Source organism: Pinus tabuliformis, chromosome 7 (assembly GCF_031772625.1).
Source record: "Pinus tabuliformis cultivar Carrire ecotype Pingquan chromosome 7, CPIR1, whole genome shotgun sequence".
In the NCBI taxonomy this organism is placed as follows: domain Eukaryota; kingdom Viridiplantae; phylum Streptophyta; class Pinopsida; order Pinales; family Pinaceae; genus Pinus; species Pinus tabuliformis.
In genome coordinates, this window is record NC_142293.1 from 1,567,265,314 (window position 1) to 1,567,285,936 (window position 20,623).

General features: G+C 39.8%; 1 protein-coding gene across 9 annotated transcripts in view; it reads left to right on the plus strand.

Moving 5' to 3' along the window:
- The window catches only part of LOC149254045 (glycine-rich protein), a 318,254-nt gene that overhangs the window by 153,973 nt on the left and 143,658 nt on the right, over positions 1–20,623 (plus strand). For 6 of the 9 annotated variants that reach the window (XR_016267120.1, XR_016267119.1, XM_089460058.1 and 3 more), the window contains exons 8-9: positions 17,198–17,414; positions 17,770–17,823. Coding sequence is in view for 5 of the 9 variants with exons in the window: in XM_089460058.1 (XP_089316184.1) it covers positions 17,198–17,414; positions 17,770–17,823 (271 nt within the window). In the remaining 4 variants the exon portion in view is untranslated. Of the gene's footprint in view, positions 1–17,197; positions 17,426–17,769; positions 17,824–20,623 lie in introns of all 9 variants that reach the window. The other 3 variants (XR_016267122.1, XR_016267121.1, XM_089460060.1) reach the window with 1 other exon arrangement.

Consider the following 20,623-nt stretch of genomic DNA (forward strand, 5'->3'; position numbering starts at 1 on the left):
AAGTTATAGCGCAAATGCCAAGATGACCTGTTTGAAGCCACAAAATCCCTACTAAGGAGGATGTGAGGGTCACTATTTATATGAATGCCTTGAGTTGAGAGGGTCCTCAACAATTGAACGTTGGAGGGATTTTAGGAGCAAAAAAACATTATTAATTATTGACTATTCAATGACCACAACCAGTTATGAGTGCCATGCCATAACCTCGTGGGTTTTAACCCACTAACTAGGGTTACCAACTTCAAACATGAATATCTCCCAAACCATGAAGAATTACGTGGTGTGCCATATATCAATGGAAACATCTTGACGAGTAGAATCCATCTAGAAGATCCTTGACTCAGAATAGAGTAAGTTCTCAAGTCAAAATTCCCATGCAAGATTGGGGTAGCCCCTGGTGCTGCTTGTGTTGACATCAATGACAACCACTGATCAACAACCTCCAACCCAAGGAAATAGTGCATGCGCCATTTATCCTTGATGTCAAACTCTGTTGCAAGATCCTTCGTGCAATCACTGATGAGGTCATCTATGTACAACACTAGAATGAGACGCTGCCTACGGACCATAATGTAATGCAAGGTTAGGGTCAACTTCACTCTTGGTGAAGCCTAGTCCCAGAAGATAGCTGTTAATGCATGAATACCATGCTCATGGGTCCTGCTTGAGCCCATAAAGAGCTCTCTTTAGCTTGCTCACATGCACCCCCCTGTAATGTACCTCAAAACCCTCTAGTTGCTCTATGTAAATCTCTTCCTCAACAACACCATTGAGGAAGGCAGTCTTTACGTCCATCTGGTGGATCTTCAACCACATTTGAGTTGCAAGTGCTATAATGGTCCTGATGGATGACTAATAGGCCACAGGTGCAAAAGTATCATCATAGTTAATGCCCTCCATCTGAGAAAACTCTTTGGCTACAAATTTGGCCTTGTACTTCTCCATGCTCCCTTCAGCTGCCTCAGGCCTACTCAATGTTGTAGACCCACCTGGATTCAAACATAGATCTGCCCTCTGGTCTAGGCACGATCTCCCAAACATCTTAGGCCTGCTTAATCTTGTAGACCCGCTGGATCCAATCACAGATCTGCCCTTTGGTCTAGGCGTGATCTCCCAAACATCATTTTGCATGATGGAAGAGTACTCTTCCACCATTGCATCATGCCAAAACCTGCTGAGAGATTGCTTCCTAGTAGCTAGAAGGCTTTGTGTCTATAGCGTTAGTTATCAAGGCCATAAAACCTCAATATCTCTGAGGTTGTTTGCTTTGTGTGAAAGTACAGCTGGGTGCCCCAACCCGGCCCCGTGCTTCCTGAATTAATTGATCAACCCACCTTGTCTTCCTCCTAACTGTGTTAGGTATCGCTGCTGGAGTGGGCCCTGCTCGCTCTTCTCCCTCCTCTTGCTCTTGTGCAACCTTTCTATATGACTTGCTCAACAACTGGTTGTGACATGCCTTGAGAGGCTGGCTGAGCCTCCTACTTAGGAACCAATAACTCCTCCACTTGTGCTGAAATCTTGCTCATGCTCTAAGGACTTGTCAAGAGCCCTTTCCTCCTTAAACTTGACATCATGCTTGATAACTATTTTCCTTTGTGTTGGTATGCACACCCTGTATGCCTTGGATGTCTCATTGTAGGCCATGAAAATCCCTTTTTTTATTGTAGGCTCCAACTTCTTCTGGTTCTCTGAGGGTACATGGCAGTAAACAATGCTACCAAAAATCCGGGAGTGTGAGACATCCGACTTCTTGTCGGTGAATGCCTCCTCTGGTGTAACTCGTCCAAGCACCTTATGTGGACTCCTGTTCTGCAAATAAACTGCAGTGTTGCATGCCTCTGCCCAAAGGAATAATGGCAATCTTTGGTCATGCAACATGGCTCTGGCCGCTCCAACAATACTCCTGTTTTTGCGCTCTTCCACCCCATTCTGTTGAGGGTTATAGGGTGTGGTGAGCTCTCTCTTGATGCCCTCCTTGGCACACAAATCCTTGAAGGCATTGGAGATGTACTCCCCTTCGTTATTTGATCTCAGTGCTTTGACCTTCTTTCCTGTTTGGTTCTCCACTAATGCTTTGAACTCCTAGAACTTCGAGAACACTTCGTCTTTCTTCTTCATGAAGAAGATCCATGTCTTCCTCAAATGGTCATCAATGAAGGTGATGTAATACCTGTATCCCATGAGGGATGGAGAAGAGAATGCACCACATATGTCTGAATGAACCAAGTCCAAGGTGCCCTTGGCTCGGTTTTGCTGATGGGAAAGGACCTCTTGGTAGCCCTTGCACATGTCATGCTGGTCTGTGTTGCACAGTGGCAAGCTTGTGGCTATCTTCTTGAGGATTTTCAACGCTCCAAGGTGTAGACGGCCCATATGCTTATGCCAATCTGCTTCATGGTTCCAGAATTTAAGGGCTTGAGGTAGGCCTTTCCTCTACTGAAAATGACCTCATAACCCTTGTCCTCTAGGGCTGAAACAGAAACAAGGTTCTTTTTAAGCCTTGGAACATAGAGGACATCTTTGAGATGAAGAGGGTTACTTGACTCCCTCTCAAATCTCACTGTACCCATTCCCTTGGTCAAGTATCTCCCATCGTCTCCTAGCTCAATGTGAAACTAAATGTCCTTTTTAGTCAACCGGCTGAAATATTCCTTGCTCCTAGTCATATGGCTAGATGCTCCACTGTCAATGTATCATACACTGCTAGCTACAGAGCTTGCCATTCAATCTTTTAGCGAGAACTCCTTCTCACACTTGGAATTGAACTCGTCCGCTTCTGTTGAGGATGCGACTTGATCCTTCTTGGACCCCTTCTTTCTCTGTGGACGCTTGGTGGTGTAGTGTCCAAACTGATGGCACTGGAAACACTTTATCTTGGACAAATCCTCTCCTCTTTCTTCCCTTTGGGGCTGAACTCGACCTCTCCTACACTCTGCTCGCCGTTGGCCTTGCCCCCTTTACCAGCTTAAGGAAAAGTTCTCCTCTTCCTCATGCTTCACACGAGCTCCAGATCTGGATTGCCTATGAATCTTCTCCTGAACACAGTCACCCCACAACCGCTCCCAATTTGGAAGATTCTCTCTGCCACTCATTGCATCGTGGAAGTTATCCCACGATTTGTGAAGCCCTAACAACACAAGGCTCACTAAATCTGCTTCTGGTACTGTCTCCTCCACACCGGCCAACTCGTCCTTCACCTGAGTGAATCTGGTGAGATAGGAAACTATGGGCTCAAACATGCCCATCCAAATGTTTCTCAACTTGTCCTTGAGCACGAGCTTTTCAGGTTAGCTTGTGCCCTGGTAAAGGCTCATGATCACTGTCCACATTTCCTAAGTAGTCTTCTTGCCATAAAGATGTGGGATGACATGGTCTTTGACTCCCTCATGAATGAGCCTTCTCGCTTTGACATCATTCTTGTTGTGTTGAGCCTCAGCCAACTGCTAGGGATCAAATTGTGTAGTTGGTGGCATAGTTTTAAAAAATGGCCGTTTCGTTGAATCTGGTGAGATAGGAAACTATGGGCTCAAGCATGCCCATCCAAATGTTTCTCAACTTGTCCTTGAGCACGAGCTTTTCGGCTTAGCTTGTGCCCTGGTAAAGGCTCATGATCGCTGTCCACATTTCCTAAGTAGTCTTCTTGCCATAAAGATGTGGGATGACATGGTCTTTGACTCCCTCATGAATGAGCCTTCTCGCTTTGGCATCATTCTTGTTGTGTTGAGCCTCAGCCAACTGCTAGGGATCAAATTGTGTAGTTGGTGGCATAGTTTTAAAAAACGGCCGTTTCGAAACGGAAACGACCGAGTTGATCCGTTTCGCTCCCAAAAATATTGACTCGATTGAAGAAACGACTCGGTTGGCCAAGTCAGCCATGACTCGGCCAACTCGGCCGTTTCCATACTGACTCGGCCGAGTCACAAACAAAGGCCCGTAACCCAAGTAAAACAGCAATTTAACTTTTTTTTAATGAAATTTTAAGGTGTTTGCTGATTGGTTTGGACTCCACTGTGCTTTATGAATTAGTTAAATGTTATTTGGGGTCCATTTCCCCCTCCCAAACCCTATTTAACACACTCAAATGCTCTCATTCTCTCACAACAATCTCATGCATTTGAGTGAGAAGTTCTTTGACAGTTAGTGAGCAGTTCTTGAGCTTGTTTTTGGACCAGCAGTGAGGAGTCTTGGGGGAGCATTGTAGCTGGAGTGAGGAGCTTCTTGGGCAGCGATTTGGAGCAGCATTGAGGAGCTGATTCTTGGAGCAAGCTTGAGGAGGCAGTTTGTGCCTGGAGGTATTTTTTTCATCTCTATAAATCTGTTTTTGCTTATTAAATTTTAGGTGCATATCTAGAAAGCCTAGAGAGTGTTTTTTGTCAAAGAAATGAACATTGAATCAAGGTTTTTTTAATTTTTTTCATTTTCAAATTGTTTGCTTTCATTTCCTAGTAAAAAAATGGCACCTAGAGCGAGAGATCCTGCTTGGAAAATTAAGGAAGGTCCTGGGGGCATTAATAGGCTGAAACAACACTTGGCAGAGATTAGAGGCCAAATTACTCCATGTACCTCACCAGAAATTGTAGAGATTAGGAAGCAATTGTTGGCCAGCTTTGAGAAATTTAAAGAAGATAAGGCTAGGCAAAGAGACATACAGGCTGAAATTGGGAGGAAGAGGGAGATACAAAAAATGATGGCTACCAACCCCAATTATGATTTTGAGGGTTCTTCCTCTATCCCTCAAACTGATACATCCAACCCTTTCCGATATGTTCCTCCCTCTTTTGGTTTTGTTCAAGATAAGGGAAAGGGTAGAATGAAAAAGGGTGATGTGACTATCAAAAGTTATTTCACTCCCTCCTCTCCATCAGATGCACATGGTCCTCAAGCTAAGTTGCACGAAACGGGGAAACGGGGAAGCGAAACGAAACGCGACCTCCCCAAATTTTGGAAACGGGAAACGCGAATATATATAATAATATATATATATATATTAAAAACATTTAAAAATTATTAATATACATATGTGCAATCATAAAGCATTAATGATACATTTACTTAAACAGCTTAGAAACTTTAGAAATGGTTTCTAGAACAGCTTAGAAACCCTAAAAAAATTTACAAACTAATTAGAAAAAAAAAAAAAATTAAAAAACAAGTGATTTTTTGGAGGAAACGGGGAAACGCCCATGGAAACGCGTTTCCATTTCGGGAAACGTGACCGTACGGCCGGAAACGCGTTTCCAGGCCGTACGGTACGCGGAAACGCGTTTCCGTTTCGTTTCCGTACGGAAACGGACCCTCCCCCTGCGTTTCCTGCAACTTAGTCCTCAAGTTAGTAAAAGTCAAATGCAGCCCACTTTAGATGACCATTGGAAGAAAGAATTGAGGGAGACTGCTTGTGAGTACATAGCTAGATGGTGGTATGATGCTGATATCCCCTTTAATGTTGCTCGTTCACCATATTATGAGCCTATGTTTGATGCTATACATGCTGCTAGAAAAGGCTTCAAAGGGCCTACTATGCATGAGCTAAAGGGGTATCGTTTGCAGAAAGAAATTCAATCCATTAATGAGTATTTGAAAGAGTTCAAGGACTCATGGGCAAGAACAGGATGTACCATCATGTCAGATGGATGGACTGATCAAAGAAACTGTACCATCATAAAATTTCTTGTCTTCTGCCCACGGGGAACCATGTTTTTAAAATCAGTTAATGCATCTGATAAGGTAAAAGATGGCCACTTGTTGTTTCAGCTATTGGATTAGGTTGTTGAGGAGGTGGGGGTGGCTAATGTTGTTCAAGTCATCACAGATAATGCCTCTAACTATGTTCTTGCTGGTAAACTGTTAGAGGAAAAACACAAGACCATCTTTTGGACCCCATGTGCTACACATTGCATAGACCTCATGCTTGAGGATATTGGAAAAATAGATTGGGTCAAAAACACTATAGCTCATGCAAAAAGCATAACCAAATTTATCTACAATCATACATTGATTTTGAGCCTCATGAGGAAACACACTGGGGGCAAGGGTATTATTAGGCTTGCCATCACTAGATTTGCTACTCATTTTTTGACATTGCAATCTATGCTTTCCCAACATAGAAACTTGCAAAAGATTTTTTCCAGCTTTGAATGGAATCAAAGCAATTGGTCTAACAAACCGGAAGGCAAAGAATTGAAAAAGAAAGTCTATGAAGAACCTTTTTGGAGAAAGGCAGCAGAGATTGTGAAGCTTGCTGAGCCACTAGTTAAGGTGTTGCGGTTGGTGGATGGAGAAAGGTTGGCTATGGGCTTCATTTATGAGGCTATGGATCAAGCAAAGGAGCAAATAAAGACGGTATACAAGGATAGAGTGGCAAAGTATGGGCCCATTTGGGCAATCATTGATGAAAGATGGAACAATCAACTCCGTCACCCCATATATGCAACTGGGTATTTTTTGAACCCACAGTATCATTATAAAGCTAAGGAGTCAGGAGCTTTGAGGGGGGAGGTCAGAGATGGATTGATTGATTGCATTGATCGCATGATCCCATTGGAGTCTGATCAGCTGGAGATACACTGACAGGTCACAACCTTCACCAATGCCTCAGGTACCTTTAGGAAGAACCTAACAAAGATTGCAAGAGAAGCAGATGAGCCAGGTAAACAAAAGTTTCAATTTTCAAATTCTTAATAGTTTTACTTTTTTTTTAATGTTTGTTAAATCGTTTATAATTTGAAAGTTAGATATAATTTGTAATTTTGTTGAGCTAACTCATTTCACTCCTATTTTTTTTGCAGCACAATGGTGGGAGGCCTTTGGTGGCCATTGTCCTGAATTGCAAAGGTTTGCAATTCGTATTTTGAGTCAAACTTGCAGTGCAACTGGGTGTGAGCGCAATTGGTCTGTCTTTGAGAGGATTCACACAAAGAAGAGAAACCATTTGGATCAAAAATGGTTAAATGATCTAGTTTATGTCCAATACAACCTCCGGCTCAGACGAAACCAATTGCTGAACAAAAGACCTGATTCAGATCCCATTGTGTTGGAAGACATTGATCCAACATCAGATTGGGTAGTGGAGAATCATCCAGCAGAGTTTGATCCTGATGAGGATCTTGATTTAGATTTAGATATCGAGACATCAGTTGAACTTGAACATGCTGTTCAATTGAATGCAGATCTCGATCCACTAGCCTCAGTCTCATAGCCAGCAAGGACTCCAGTTGTAGGTGCTTCCTCTGCTCAACCACGACAGAAGTGCAACCGCATATCTACTCTATCTCAGCTTGCATCTGCTGCAGTTGTATAGCCTACTAGTGGTACCACTTCTACAGTTGCAGTTGGAGATGATGATGATGATGAGGAGCCATGGGGCCCCCTGTCTGACTTTGATGATCATCCAGAGATTGATCGACATGATCTTGGCTCCTCTGACAGTAGCTACTAGCCAATAGTAGTGTAGTACTAGTACTAGAGTCTGGTCACAGTTTACTTTTGTTGTAGAGGCCATTTCTAGCCTCCTTGGTTATGTGTTTTTTGTTTTGAGTTTTTGATCATGTATGACAGTTGACTATGAGTATGTATTGCCATTGGACAGTGCACTGGGTGCCATTTTGATATAATGGATTGGTTCATGAGCCTACTTTGATCATATGTTGTCCTCCATCTATATTATAACGCTGTGTGTTTGGAAACATGAATGGACATCTTTAAAATTATGTTTTTTTATTAAAAAAAATATTTAATGTATTTTTTTACAACGACCGAGTCATTGAAATCGAGTCGGTCGAGTCATACCGTTTTGGAGTCAGAGTCGGAGTCGATCCTCGGCCGAGTCAGAGTCGGAGTCAGAGTTTTAAAACATTGGTTGGTGGGTTCTCCACAAACTCCTTCACACATTGCTCCTTAAGCACCACAGTAATTCTCTCCTTCCATGAGTAGAAATTTTGTTGCTCCCTCCAAACTGTGCTTTGATCTCAAACCTTGGTATGACATCTTGCTGGTCAAACTTGTCTAGAAACCCTAACACATTGGTTTACTGGTAAAAACTGTGCTCTGTAGGTTAAACCCTTTGGCTGCACTGCTAGAAACCATATCACAACCCTTTAGCTCTTTTGTGCCTTCCCTCTATGCCTTAACTTGTTCTTGACGTTGAAAAAATAGTGTTGGGCTTCACTCAGAGACGAAGCTCTAATAGCATGTTAGCTTTCTAAAACCCAACTAACTAATCTGTGAATTTTAACTAAGCAGAGAACAAAAATCTGAACTTTATTTTTTAACCCACAAATATTATGAGTTTTCTAACTTGCATGCAGTGGAAAATAAAAGGAATAGATGAAGATAAGAACACCATAAAAACAATACACTAGTTTTATCCAGGAAACCCTAACTGGGGAAAACCTGCAATCTCAGTGTTTTAGTGTTCAACTCAACAAATCTTTTTAAGGAAAACATTACATTCAGAGGGGAAAACTTCCCTTTCTCTCTCTACAAATCCGCTACTCAACTATATTCGCACTCCAAATTTGCACTATGTTAATTTTAGATAATAAGGGTATGTTCTATGCTTTAGAGCAATTTACTTCAATTTTTCTTATTAGCCCAATATCAATTTCCAGATTAGTAATCACATTAACATGATAGTAAACGTAGATAGAACATAAATAATAAGCAGAAGACAAGCCAAGACAAGAGGACGCAATATTTGGCGGATGCCAGGGAAAAACCCCAATGTGGGGAAAACCCTTTGATAAAATCTTCTTATTATTCTTCAAAATTTCAGCAGTGAGAGAGAGTGCATCATACAAAATTCACTAGCCCAAATACTGTTAAAACAGTCCAACCAAACAACAGTCAACAGGATGCCCTAACCAGAAAGTCAACGCTGGTCAAACCAGTAGAAATCCTCCTCCAAATCAGCTCGGTCAAACCCAGTTAACTTGGCCTTCAGGGACAGTCCAAATCAGCCCAAAACAATGTGGAAATTCTCGGTCAAAGATGGTCAACGTAGGTCAACACTACGGTCAAACTCGCTGTAGTCAATGCTGGTCAAACAACCTAGAAAATCTCGGTTTTGTGCCCAAATATGTGGCCTACCCAAACAGAGATATTCCCACAAAAATCGCAGTCAAACGAAGTCAAACACTTCTTGGTCAATGCTGGTCAAAGCTAGCTGCAACTCGGTCAACGCAGAAATTAGAAAACCTAGTCAAACCTTCACACGTGTGGAGAGGAACAGGATACTCTGAAATTCGTACGAACCAATCATATGAAGAGAGAGAAAGATGTGTGAGTGATGAGTGACCAAATGAGGAAAATGACTCCTCTATATATACACAATGTTGAGGATGAAGAGACATGTTTGTTGGGCTTCATGAGCCTACATTAGACTTCTGGATGACCTTGACAATTTGTCCATAGAAGAAATAAATTCATAATTCCATTTCTACTTGTCAGAATGAGATGATATTTAGATCAATCTTGCACCTCTCGGAAAGAGGAATCCAATAAAAATATCATCTCCATCATATGCGCTGTCCAAGGTGGAGTTTAGCCCTAGTTGCTAATTTTAACACACTGGCTCTTCTTTGTGCACTGGTACGGACTCGCCCCCCTTGTACGACCTCCTCTGTGCAACTATTTCAGCGCATAGAGAGGTATGCGAATGGCTGGAAGTAATTCTGGCTGAATTAACCTCCCTTCTCTTCCCTTCTGTGTCCTGCTGCGAGTTCATACGACCTGTATGACCTCTTCTACGCCTAGATTTTGGCCCCCTGAAGAAAGCCTGCAAATTGCTGAAGGTAACTTGAACTTAATCAACCCCCCTTCACTTTGCAATTTGCCGATCTGAAACCCTAGTGCTAAGTTAAGGACTTCTCTCTATTGCTGAGTTGTTTGACTTTAGGAAAATTAAAAAGTTTCCTAAATCAAAATGATGAGAAAAAAAGGTAAATTTGTGCCTTAGCCCCACTTGTGGGTTCCTCTGCCAAATTTAGTGCACTTGCTAAATATGGCTAAACCCTTCCTTCACTAACTTCATTTAACAAGTATTGCTAGGAATCATGGTTTAAAGGAGCACTTGCGTCAATAAAGCCATGCAAGGGTGATCACAATATGTACTTTCCCCTCACACTGTCACTCTGATCTTGGTGCACCCCCTACCCCACATGTGCCATATGTCATATGTATTTTGCACTCCCCTTTGGCCTTGGTTTTGCATCTCAATAGTCTCACAGTTACCAATGCATTTGCGTCTCTCGAGGCAACATGCTATAGGTTTTGAGGCACAACAGGTGTCCATTTGATTCTTAATGCCCAAATGAACCACTTGCCTTTCAAAGTAGTTATATTTTCCTCACAAAACTTTAGTTACAACTCTGGACCAAATTTTGCGGCAAGTGGGCTTTCTGTGTGGCAGAACAAGCAACATAATTTGAAGCTAGGTGATGAAGTGGGCAAGGAAGACGAGGCAAGAAGACAAATGGTACAGGTCAAATCAGCTCAATCCAAGCCTTTGAACCACACGTGTGGCATGACATCACTGTTTTTGGGGTCATCTTGAACAGAGCAAGAACAAGAGGCTAATGTTGAAACGTTGGAGCTTAAGGTGCAGATTTGGAGCCCCCAAGGGCTAATTTGAAGAAATTTCAACCCCCACTCCGGTTATCAGTTTTCCTTATCACTCCATTTAGTTTTAAATCCAAGCATGATAAAAATTCTAAAATCTGGAAATGATAATATTTTCTGAAAACATAAATTTAGAGATTTCACAACTGTTGAATTGCAGAAATAAAACATAGCAAAATTATGACAGCCACACACAGAAAATAACAGTGATTTTTGGTCAATGTGACCCTAGAAAAACCCCCTACAACTCTTGGGAAAAACCAGTTTTAGAGCTCTTCTTTATTTCTGAAAATGCTTTTACAGAGAAATTGAAACACAGTAAAAATTCCAGCAACCACAAATTACAACTTATCTCGATTTTCGTGCTTGCATTCTGCCTCGAAAATCGTGCCAATCAACGAACAACCAAAACAAATTTTTTCCAACAATAAAACAACATTAAATGTTGTAGGGCCTGCCTCAAAAAATGTGCCCAAAACTTCTTGTATTGAATGTACGGACCATATAGATTTCAACAATATGACTCCCTCAAAATTCATGCCCAAATCTGCCTCGAAATTTGTGCCCTTGCTGATGTCCCTCCTCGATTTCTGTGCTGTCTCTCTTCCTCGATATCTATGACTTTCTCCTATTGTACGGTTTTGCCTTGGGATGCGTGCCAATAAATTCTGCTACCCAGATTTGCTGAAATGTTTTCTTGCTGCTTTTCTTCACTTCTCGCTGCTCTCCTTCACTTCCTCATTGCTCATAAATTTTCTCCTTGCTCTCTCTTCTTTTTCTCTCAAATGCTTATGAAAGAATGAATTGATCTTTTCCTCTTCTCTTCTCCTTTTATTCTTTAAATGATCTTTTGGGTTACCCTAAGATCTAATGGCTGAGATTCATTTAGATATAGGGATGAGAATGACCAAGCAAGATGACCATGGAGCCACAAGTTGAATGTGTGGTCACTAGGAGTCAAAACGACCCTCCTGGGCCTCTTTGTTGTAGCATGTTTGCCTCTTTTGAGTTTTGGCCACTTCAAAATTTGAAAATAAATTTTCTTAACTTAGTGTCCAAGTTTTGTGGATGGCAAGTTACCTATTTTGTGGGAGACGAAGGAGGATATTTTGAAGAGCCTCACCTATAAATTTAGGCCTTCTTCTCCTTGGCAAATCATTGTGCACTTACTGAGCTATGAAAAATGTGAATTCATTTCATGAGACAAAAGGGTGCACACGTGAATTCCCTTCTTTTGTTTGGCTGATCAAATACTTTTCAAAGGATTTTTTTGGACCAGCACAAAGTTATTACAAGGCTAACCTAATTGATCCAAGGAGTATTGGAGGAGTTCTAGGGTTTATCTTACATCTTTTTCTAATTGATTCAAGGTAATATTGTTTTCTATTGGGACATGATTCCCTCTCCCCTCCAGAGGTAAATAACCTTATCTTCAATAATTGTTAGTTTCCTGGTTGGAGGATTTTCTTTTTGGAAGGCCCTCCCAGCAGAATTTTGGTTCCAATTCTTGTCTTGTTTTGATGCTAGGGTTGTATCGCATGTGTTCCACCTAAAATTCCAAAACCTCAAACTTTGAGATACTAAATCAAGAGAGGACACAATTCCCTATCCTTGACTCTTGTGGAAGAATGATCATATCCTTATTCCAACAATTTGCAATCACCTCATTCACAAAATTATATCTTAGTTTTCCTTGTATTTTTGTAAATTTGTAGTTAGCTCTAAATATAAAAAAACACCCAAAGTTTTTATATTTTAGAAAATTCAAAAAATATATTCTATAAAATATCCAAAAGGTATCCAATATTGAATTTCTTCACTCACTTGTGGTTATATCTTTGGAGAAATCAGCACAAAACTTGTGATTCAAGGAAGCCCTAGGCCCTTAGGATCTGTTTCTATTTGCATTATCTTGTTGTTCTAATCATATTTCCAAGTGTTTAAGGCTAATTACAGGCACTGGAAAGAATCTATGACAGCTGGAAGTATTTTGAGGCAAACCCTTGCTTTGGATACATGAAAGAAAACACTAAATCTTATGTATCCATTAGAATGATCCCAAAAGATTTTGATTGATTAATTACTTCTATTAGATCTTATATTTGCTGTCCAATATGATTTTTAGGTTTGATATTTATTTTTGGTCAAGTCAATTTTCAGCTCTCATGGTTGTGGGTGTGAGTTTTGGTAGTCATATTGCAGATCAAGCATCTCTAAGACTACTTGTCCAAATTTTGTGTTCTTGTGCTTATTGAAAAACTCTTTGATAGTTGTAACATTTTAAATAAAATTCCTTGAGTTTTAGGTTCACCAAGGGTTAATTTTAGGTCCCTGAAGTGGCCCTATACTTGCTAGCCTGCAACTCTCTTCAGAAATATCAAAGTTACAGGTCTGAACAAGCAGCATTTTTTGTCTTCTTACAACCATATAGTATAGATATAACAGCTCTAATTAACATTCTATAGTGGTAAGATGCCATTATACTCAATTTGTGATGTTTCTAGTTCATCTTTCAAGCATATTGGGTACTTTTAATTTGCTGGCATGCATTATTAATTGGCTGTTAGATCACTAATTTGATCAGATTTTCTATTATCATACTAACTCCGACCCCTTCCATCTACTAGAATCAGGCACTGGTCTACTAATTTGTTGGTTGAGTTGTTGTGTAGGGATGCTGCCCGCGGCTTTCAGTGGGAGTTAGCCTAAAGTGAGAGAAATATGTTGTTGTGACATTAGACGCATTTCTAATAGTGCTTACCATGGAGAAGTCTTGGTTGAACCTTGCTAACACTGCGGAATTGAGTAGTAACAGGGTTCATTGGAAGATGTAGAATCTACAATCCTAGAGACTAGTGTATACATGGAGTCTCTATGTTGGCCAATTCTTGATACTTTGTCTTGTGACTGCATAAAGTTGACATGCACCCATTCATTATCTTGAAGTGCAACAATTCCTCTTGCCACTATATCATCTCCTGGATGAATTGGATAAGTTGCCCTGCACTTATGAATTTTGATTCTCACACTACTGTATGCCTCCTTCCTTTTATCAACTCACACGTGATACATTGGCCAAATAGGCAAGGAACTATTGCGCCAAGGGTCTTGCCCTTAGGTTTGTCAGATTGTGGGTGGAAAAGTGTGTGAAATCTCTAGATTATCACAATTACATACAAGGTATCACATCAAAATAAAGGATGGACAATCCACTTGAAATCCTCGCAGGTTGGTGAAGACTGTGGGCCTTGAAGATAGCCTTGGAGATCCTGCTTCCCCACGAAGACCTTGCTCCTAGCTTCTTCGATCCAAGCCCCCTACACACGATCACAACCAAACAAGATGATTGTTTCTCCTCTGTAGAGAGTAGGTTAGCGTGCACAAGAATCAATCCACACCATACATATATAGACAACAGATAGCATATATGGAAGAGAAATCACAAATGCTTTTTTTAACTCAAAATATAAGTACAATATACCTTGGGACACTGATGACCCCTCCTTGATGCTTGGTAGGAATCCTTCCTTTGGCTTACAACAAGATAGGGCTTGCCTCACATGCAATGGAAGTTTGGTAGAAATCCACCAACATAACTGAGCAATACTCTCCAAGATGTTCCCTCCTCTTGACAAGTGTAGTTTATATAGGTTTTCCCCATCGCTTAGGAAGATATATCTGGACACCTAGGGGTTTGAGAAGTTAAGAAATTTCTGTAATAATTGATGTCTAGCAAACTCATAAACAACTAGGTTGAGTTGATCTCCTTGGGAATGAAAGACTGCAGAACTTTTGACTATGGTCGCTCCTTGCACAAAGGCAACTAGGGTGTCATGTTCACAGGGTGTTGCACTATTTGGTAGCAATTTTGCAAATGATGACAGTATTGTGGGAGTGATTGTGCTACTGAAGATGGCTAATCAAAGAGGATAAAGGGTGCATTAAGGTCAACAAGTCTGATGATGAACTAGGGTTCCTCTCACTGACTCTGAGCGGGATAAATGGGCTATAACACATGGTTATCTGTAGCTTGCAGCAAGAAGGTCCTCCACAGAATGATGCCCAAAGAGCTTGAAATAAATGGAGTTTTTTACTAGACAACCTTTAGAGGGGACGAGCTACCAACTAGGGACCTCGGTCACATGAGTTAACCAACAGCCCCAAGACTAGAGATGCCACTAGAACTACCAACTCAATAGTCAACAATAGAACAAATAGCCCACAGTCAAGAATGTTCCTTATGCTTTAACCCTTTGTAAAACCTATTGCATGAAAAGGGTAATCACCAAGCATGCGCCTCCTCAGTGGCTTTATCTCCTACTCCTTGATTGCATGATCTGACATTTGGGTTTACGATGCATAATCTTGAGCTTGGAAATTAATTCTCATGGTAGGGGGTAGATAAACATTACCTCCCAATTTAATATAATCTCCCTTTCTCCTAATTCAACGCCCAGCCTGGCCTGGTAGTCTGCTCAAGAGTTGTGGTTGCACAGGACCTGATTTTTATTTTTTATTTTGTCAAAATCTTTTGCCAGTGCTTGAATTAGGAGAATGTATTGTGCTATATGTACATCTTGGAAGATCCGTTTGAGGTGCAAGTGAAAGACTATGATAGATGACTCCCCTATTGCAAATGTACATTTTACTCCCCTGCCCTTAATAAGCTGACAATACCTCTGCCTTGTTGTTGGAAGTGTGATTTAATCCCCAGGCATGATTAAGTTCTTATTCCCGGGATCTAATATGATCCCCTTGGCACCCGACTCCCCTTTTGCTAAATGCTTCTGGACAACATTGGCATTGGAAGTTTATTTGGAGTTTGAAGGGTTAAACTTGGACTTTAGCCTTATGGACACTTTTGCTATTGTAGACAGCTGTTACTATTTCATCCTAATCAAGAAGGAATGTTTCCATTTCCTTGTCTTCATCTTTTTTATAATAATATAACTTAAATATATAATACTGTTTAATTTGTAGGAATGGTCAGCTGTTTCAGATTTGCATAAAAAAGATAGATTATCATCATATTGCTTATTTATTTATTTTTCTAAGAAAAAAATTGTTATTTATATTTAAGAAGAAAATAAATCACCCTCTTATTGTGCTATTGCACTTACAAGACAAAATGTGAGGGGCGTTCTAAGCCTGTTACCATCCTCATTACCCTTAATTTAAATCTTCCAAAAAACCCTATCACTACCCAAAAGTAGGTCTTTCCAGACTTTCCACTAATAAGCACTTACTGTCTCCAAGTAGAAATTTAGACAAAACGTTTATGATACTGTTTTAATGGAGAAATGCATTAACATCTGGCATGGTCCTCTTGAACAAAATAAAATATATGATAAACTTTGACCAGAACAAATCCAGCATACTTCAAAATATCATTTGATTTGCTTCAGATGAAAGTGTGTTCTAAGAGTGAAGATATCCCATCTCTGAAAACTTCATGAGTCACCCTACCTTCAGCAAACATGATGTCCATTCTTGGAGAGCCTGTCTGCCTCTGAATTCTGTTATCTACACACATGAATGAAGGAAAATGACTTGAAATTGCTTTATATGGATATAATTGGCTGCCTAAATTTTTTAAGTGGATATTAAGATGTTGACCAGATCAATTCATCCATTTAATCACTATTGTTGTGTTTCCATATACCTGAATAGCCCTTCCACTATTCTCCATAACAGCTTTTAGTAATAACCTCAGTGCTATTAGAGCTGCCTTTGTCTTTATTGAATGAGTTTCGGAAAGGAATAAAAGACAGCCTGCACTGCTTTTGCCCTTTGGTCCTTGACTAGAACTGTCAAGAAACCCCAGGTCTGTTCCTAGTTGATATTTAAAACTGACAACTTCATTTCAGCCTTCTGAGTCACTAGCATTTTATAGGCAGAGGTTAGATCTCTAATAAAGGCTAGAGCTATAGTTCGATTGGCCACCTGAAAAGATGGAATCCTTTTCTCTTCGATAAGCATTTGATTTTGTCTTAACCAATCCTTCCAGCTAGTCAAGAATGGTGCAGCCTTCCATTCTTTTAACTCCTTTTTGCTCCGCTGGTGTTTTAGACATCACTCTGAAGAAGCTTCCCCCTGCCATCCTTTACACCTATGAACTTCTCAACTTGTACACAACTCTTTGACATGAGAACAATTACTGAGCAAGTGAGTATATTGGTTATTTATTTACTTCATCTTGCCTTTGCTTTGTGGTTGTGATAGTTCATTCTTAAGTAGTTTGTAATATCTATATGTGCTATTAGTTGAGGTATCAACCAGAGTTACATTCATGCATTTGTCTGTTGTATATACTATTGTGTGAGAATACCCAAATCAAGATTATTGGTTTTCTACATGTTCACTGTAATTTTGTGACAAATAGTAATAGCTAGAATTTGACACTAATATTACTGACCTCCAGTTTTACGAAGGTCAGCAACATCTATGAGAATTTGTGGATAGTCATCTAAGCTTTGCATTCTTTGGAGCCTTTGAATGGTTTTTCAAAATCAATTCATGATATCAAATTCAGATGGCAGGATGGTACGATTTATCGGACATAATTTTTATCTGGGTTATGCAGAACATACTGGGGCTACTATTTTGAGCAAGTTGCGACAACAGATCCAAATGAAGGTGCAAGTGAAGATTCACGCATAGTTGATGCAAATGTTGAATACTGTGCTGTTATTCGAACAAAACTAGGTGCCCATCGCATCATTATGGGTGCTGAAATGGACTGTTATGAGAATAGCAGAGATGGCAAAAAGTACTATGTTGAATTGAAAACTTCCCGTGAGGTGTGTGTAAGGTCTGTCACAGCATTAGTTAATATCACGCTTGACTGTGGTTGTGTGCCAAGCTTCATACTAGAGTCTTCTTTGACAGAATAAATTAAATTTAAAAACTGTTTTTACTTTAGATAAGAGGCATTATTTTCTTGCTGGTCAGTATTGATTTTTTGGGATATGTTTGCTGAGAATTTTTTTGTTCATTGTCCCATCTCTGGTCTGCTAGACATACGGCGAATGCTTATTAGACTTTAGTATATTCATTTCTTATGCTCTTACTCAGTGAACTGCGAGTTGATTTTCTCTTTTGCAAAATTTGGAAAGTCAGAGACATTTTGTCACTAAATTATTTTTCATTTTGCAGTTGGATGCACGGAGTGTACAAAACTTTGAAAAGTTCAAACTATTGAAATACTGGGTAAGACTGACACATAGGTTTTGGTACATGATATTCTTTCAGAAAGAAGAGTTAGTTATAATTTAATATATGCTTCGTTTTCTCTATGCTTAGTTTGGTGTTGCTTCCTTTTCTTGTTTCACGTACCTCGGTTAATGTTGTCTGCTATCTGCCCATATACCCTCAAAAGAGTTATTGCCATAGTTACCGGGCTCTTTCACATTTGAGTCTGCTATCTTCTGAGAAAACTGAGTTCTGTTGGCTTTTCCTATTCTAACATGGCCCTGAGTCATACTAGTGATTTTGATTTGCATGTCAAGTGCAAGTCAGATTGACATGGGGAGCTTGACTTGCTAGTCAAATTACGGATTTGACCCACGAGTCTCTGAAGTCCGAATTGGTTGTTTGGCTATGAATGACATCAAGAAACATAAGGAATCACTCATTGTGCTTGTTTTCATGATTCGATTTCACAATAGACAGCTAATACACTTGTCCCCCGAATCTGTGGTGTTTTGTAGCATATAGTATCATATATGTAGTTTGATATGAGTTATTATTGAATATTTGCGGCACATGGAAATTGGAATTCACATTAATGAAAAATATAATTTCATTTAAATTTAGTCTGTTCTAATAATTTTTTAATATCCTGAATCAATGCATGAGTTTTTCATTTGTTCAAGTCAACTCTTACTCCTCAACCTTGCTGTGTCATTGTCTGAGTCAAGTTTGATAACTTTGGCATGTACATTTTCTATGTCTTAAATCTTTATTTTCGTATCTTTATGAAGTTTTTTCTAAGATTTTTTTTTGCTTATCATCCCCATATCTGTAATTCTTTTTCATACAAGTGAACATGTAATGTTTTATTTATATATAAATATTGTCCAAACACCCATGATTGGTAAGTGTGGCCAATGGGTTTTAACCAAAATTGTGACCATGAGGAAACAATTACACTCTTTTAGATGCTTTGTAAGGTTAAATATTCTTGGTGAGTTGAGTATGAATAGAAGATCATGTCCTTGAAGACATTGCTGAGATAGAAATCTAGTTGTTGCTAAGGAAATTAAAAAAGAAAATGAATTGATTCAAGACTTGAGAAGTGAGATTGAGAATAACTGGGGGCAAAAGAGATTATTTTGATCTTAAAAAGAAGATAAAATATTAAGAGCAACCTTCATGTTAGTCAATGCCGTGTTTATTTTTGGTAATTAAAAACTATTGATTACCATTAATAATACAATAGGGTACAAAGAATGGGAATATAGTAGTTGTAGGAAACACTGATGGGGGGGGGGGGGGGGGGGTTGAATCAATATTTCTTAGCAATTAGCACTTTATTAATCTTTTTAGAGCATTAGTTAATCTTCAACAATATTATTATTATTCAGTATCAGATAACAAAACCAGTGAACAACACCATACAACAATGCAAAAAAATAGATATAGTAGACACAAAGATTTTTAGGTGGAAGACCCTCTCCAGGTCAAAAACTACTGAATGCTTTTTAGTAATTGTGTTCTCTTCTTTTAAGAGAAAATAATTACATCAAGTTTTCAGCTCCGACTGAAGGAGGCTCGAACCCCCTGGTTTACAGGCACCAACCTGAAGGACGCACCAGCACCCTGTTTTACCAACTGCGACCGGGAGGACACTCCAACGCCCTAGATCTAAGCTCCAACCTGACAGATGTTCCAACACCCTATATACTGCTGCAACCAGATGGATGCTCCAATGCTCCGTGCTTTATCAACTCCCATTGAAAGGACACTCTAACGCCCTACTGTAGGCTACGACTTGCCCTAGCACCACCCTGCCACCCTGAAGTATTCTCAGGCTCCATTCTGAAGGTGATTCCAATCCCCTGCCTTACACCACCCTGCTACCGTAATCAACAGGGGAACCACGGTTCATAATTTTCACACTGGATCCCCCCGTGCTCTGAATCAATATAAGACAACTGTAATGAAGATTATACTGCTCTGCTCATTATGTATATCTGTCATGTCGTGGTAGCCTCACTACACAACACTGCTCAATCTGACCACTGCACTGTCGTACTTCAAACTATCAAAACCAACCTGAGCACTCAATCACAACATCAAACCAAGCTATTGCACAACTGTACATCAAGCCCTGGCTGTCAATGCTGTCATGTCCACTGATCACTGCACAATACACTGTCACTGCTGCTACTACACTGCACTGCTCATGAATGAATAAGCATTCAACAACTTATGAGGCAGTCAATTAATTCACTGTGCCAAGTTGCTAATGATGCTTTAAGTATCGGGTACTAAAGTCTGATAATGGCTCAATCCAAGATGCTTTAGGTCATCCCTATGACTCTTTTGCAATTGTCTCAAACTCTACTGAAGGAGGGCTACCAACATATGTCTTATGGATGCTCAAATATAGCTATGAAAACCCAAACTCTTACTGCAAACCAATGAACCTAATACTGCTGCTATATATATACTTCCAAAACTGTTTTCATAAAATTCATTCAGTTGTCTCACTATTATTTTCGATACTGTAGATAAACTCAGGCTTCAATAATTGAACATGAATACTCAACAAATGTGTAATCAATGATGTCTACAATGAGGTCACTTGTTGTATATATGTTAAGTTTGTGTGTCAAATCACTGTTAGGTCCATATGCCTGTATGTTAAGTCTTTGTGTCAAGTCTATATTTCAAGTCACTGTCAAGTCTATATCTCAAGTCACAAACACATGCCACTGTCAAATATATAGATCATTTGTAAGTATATTCACTATTGTGCATATACTGTTCAATTTTCACCATTTCA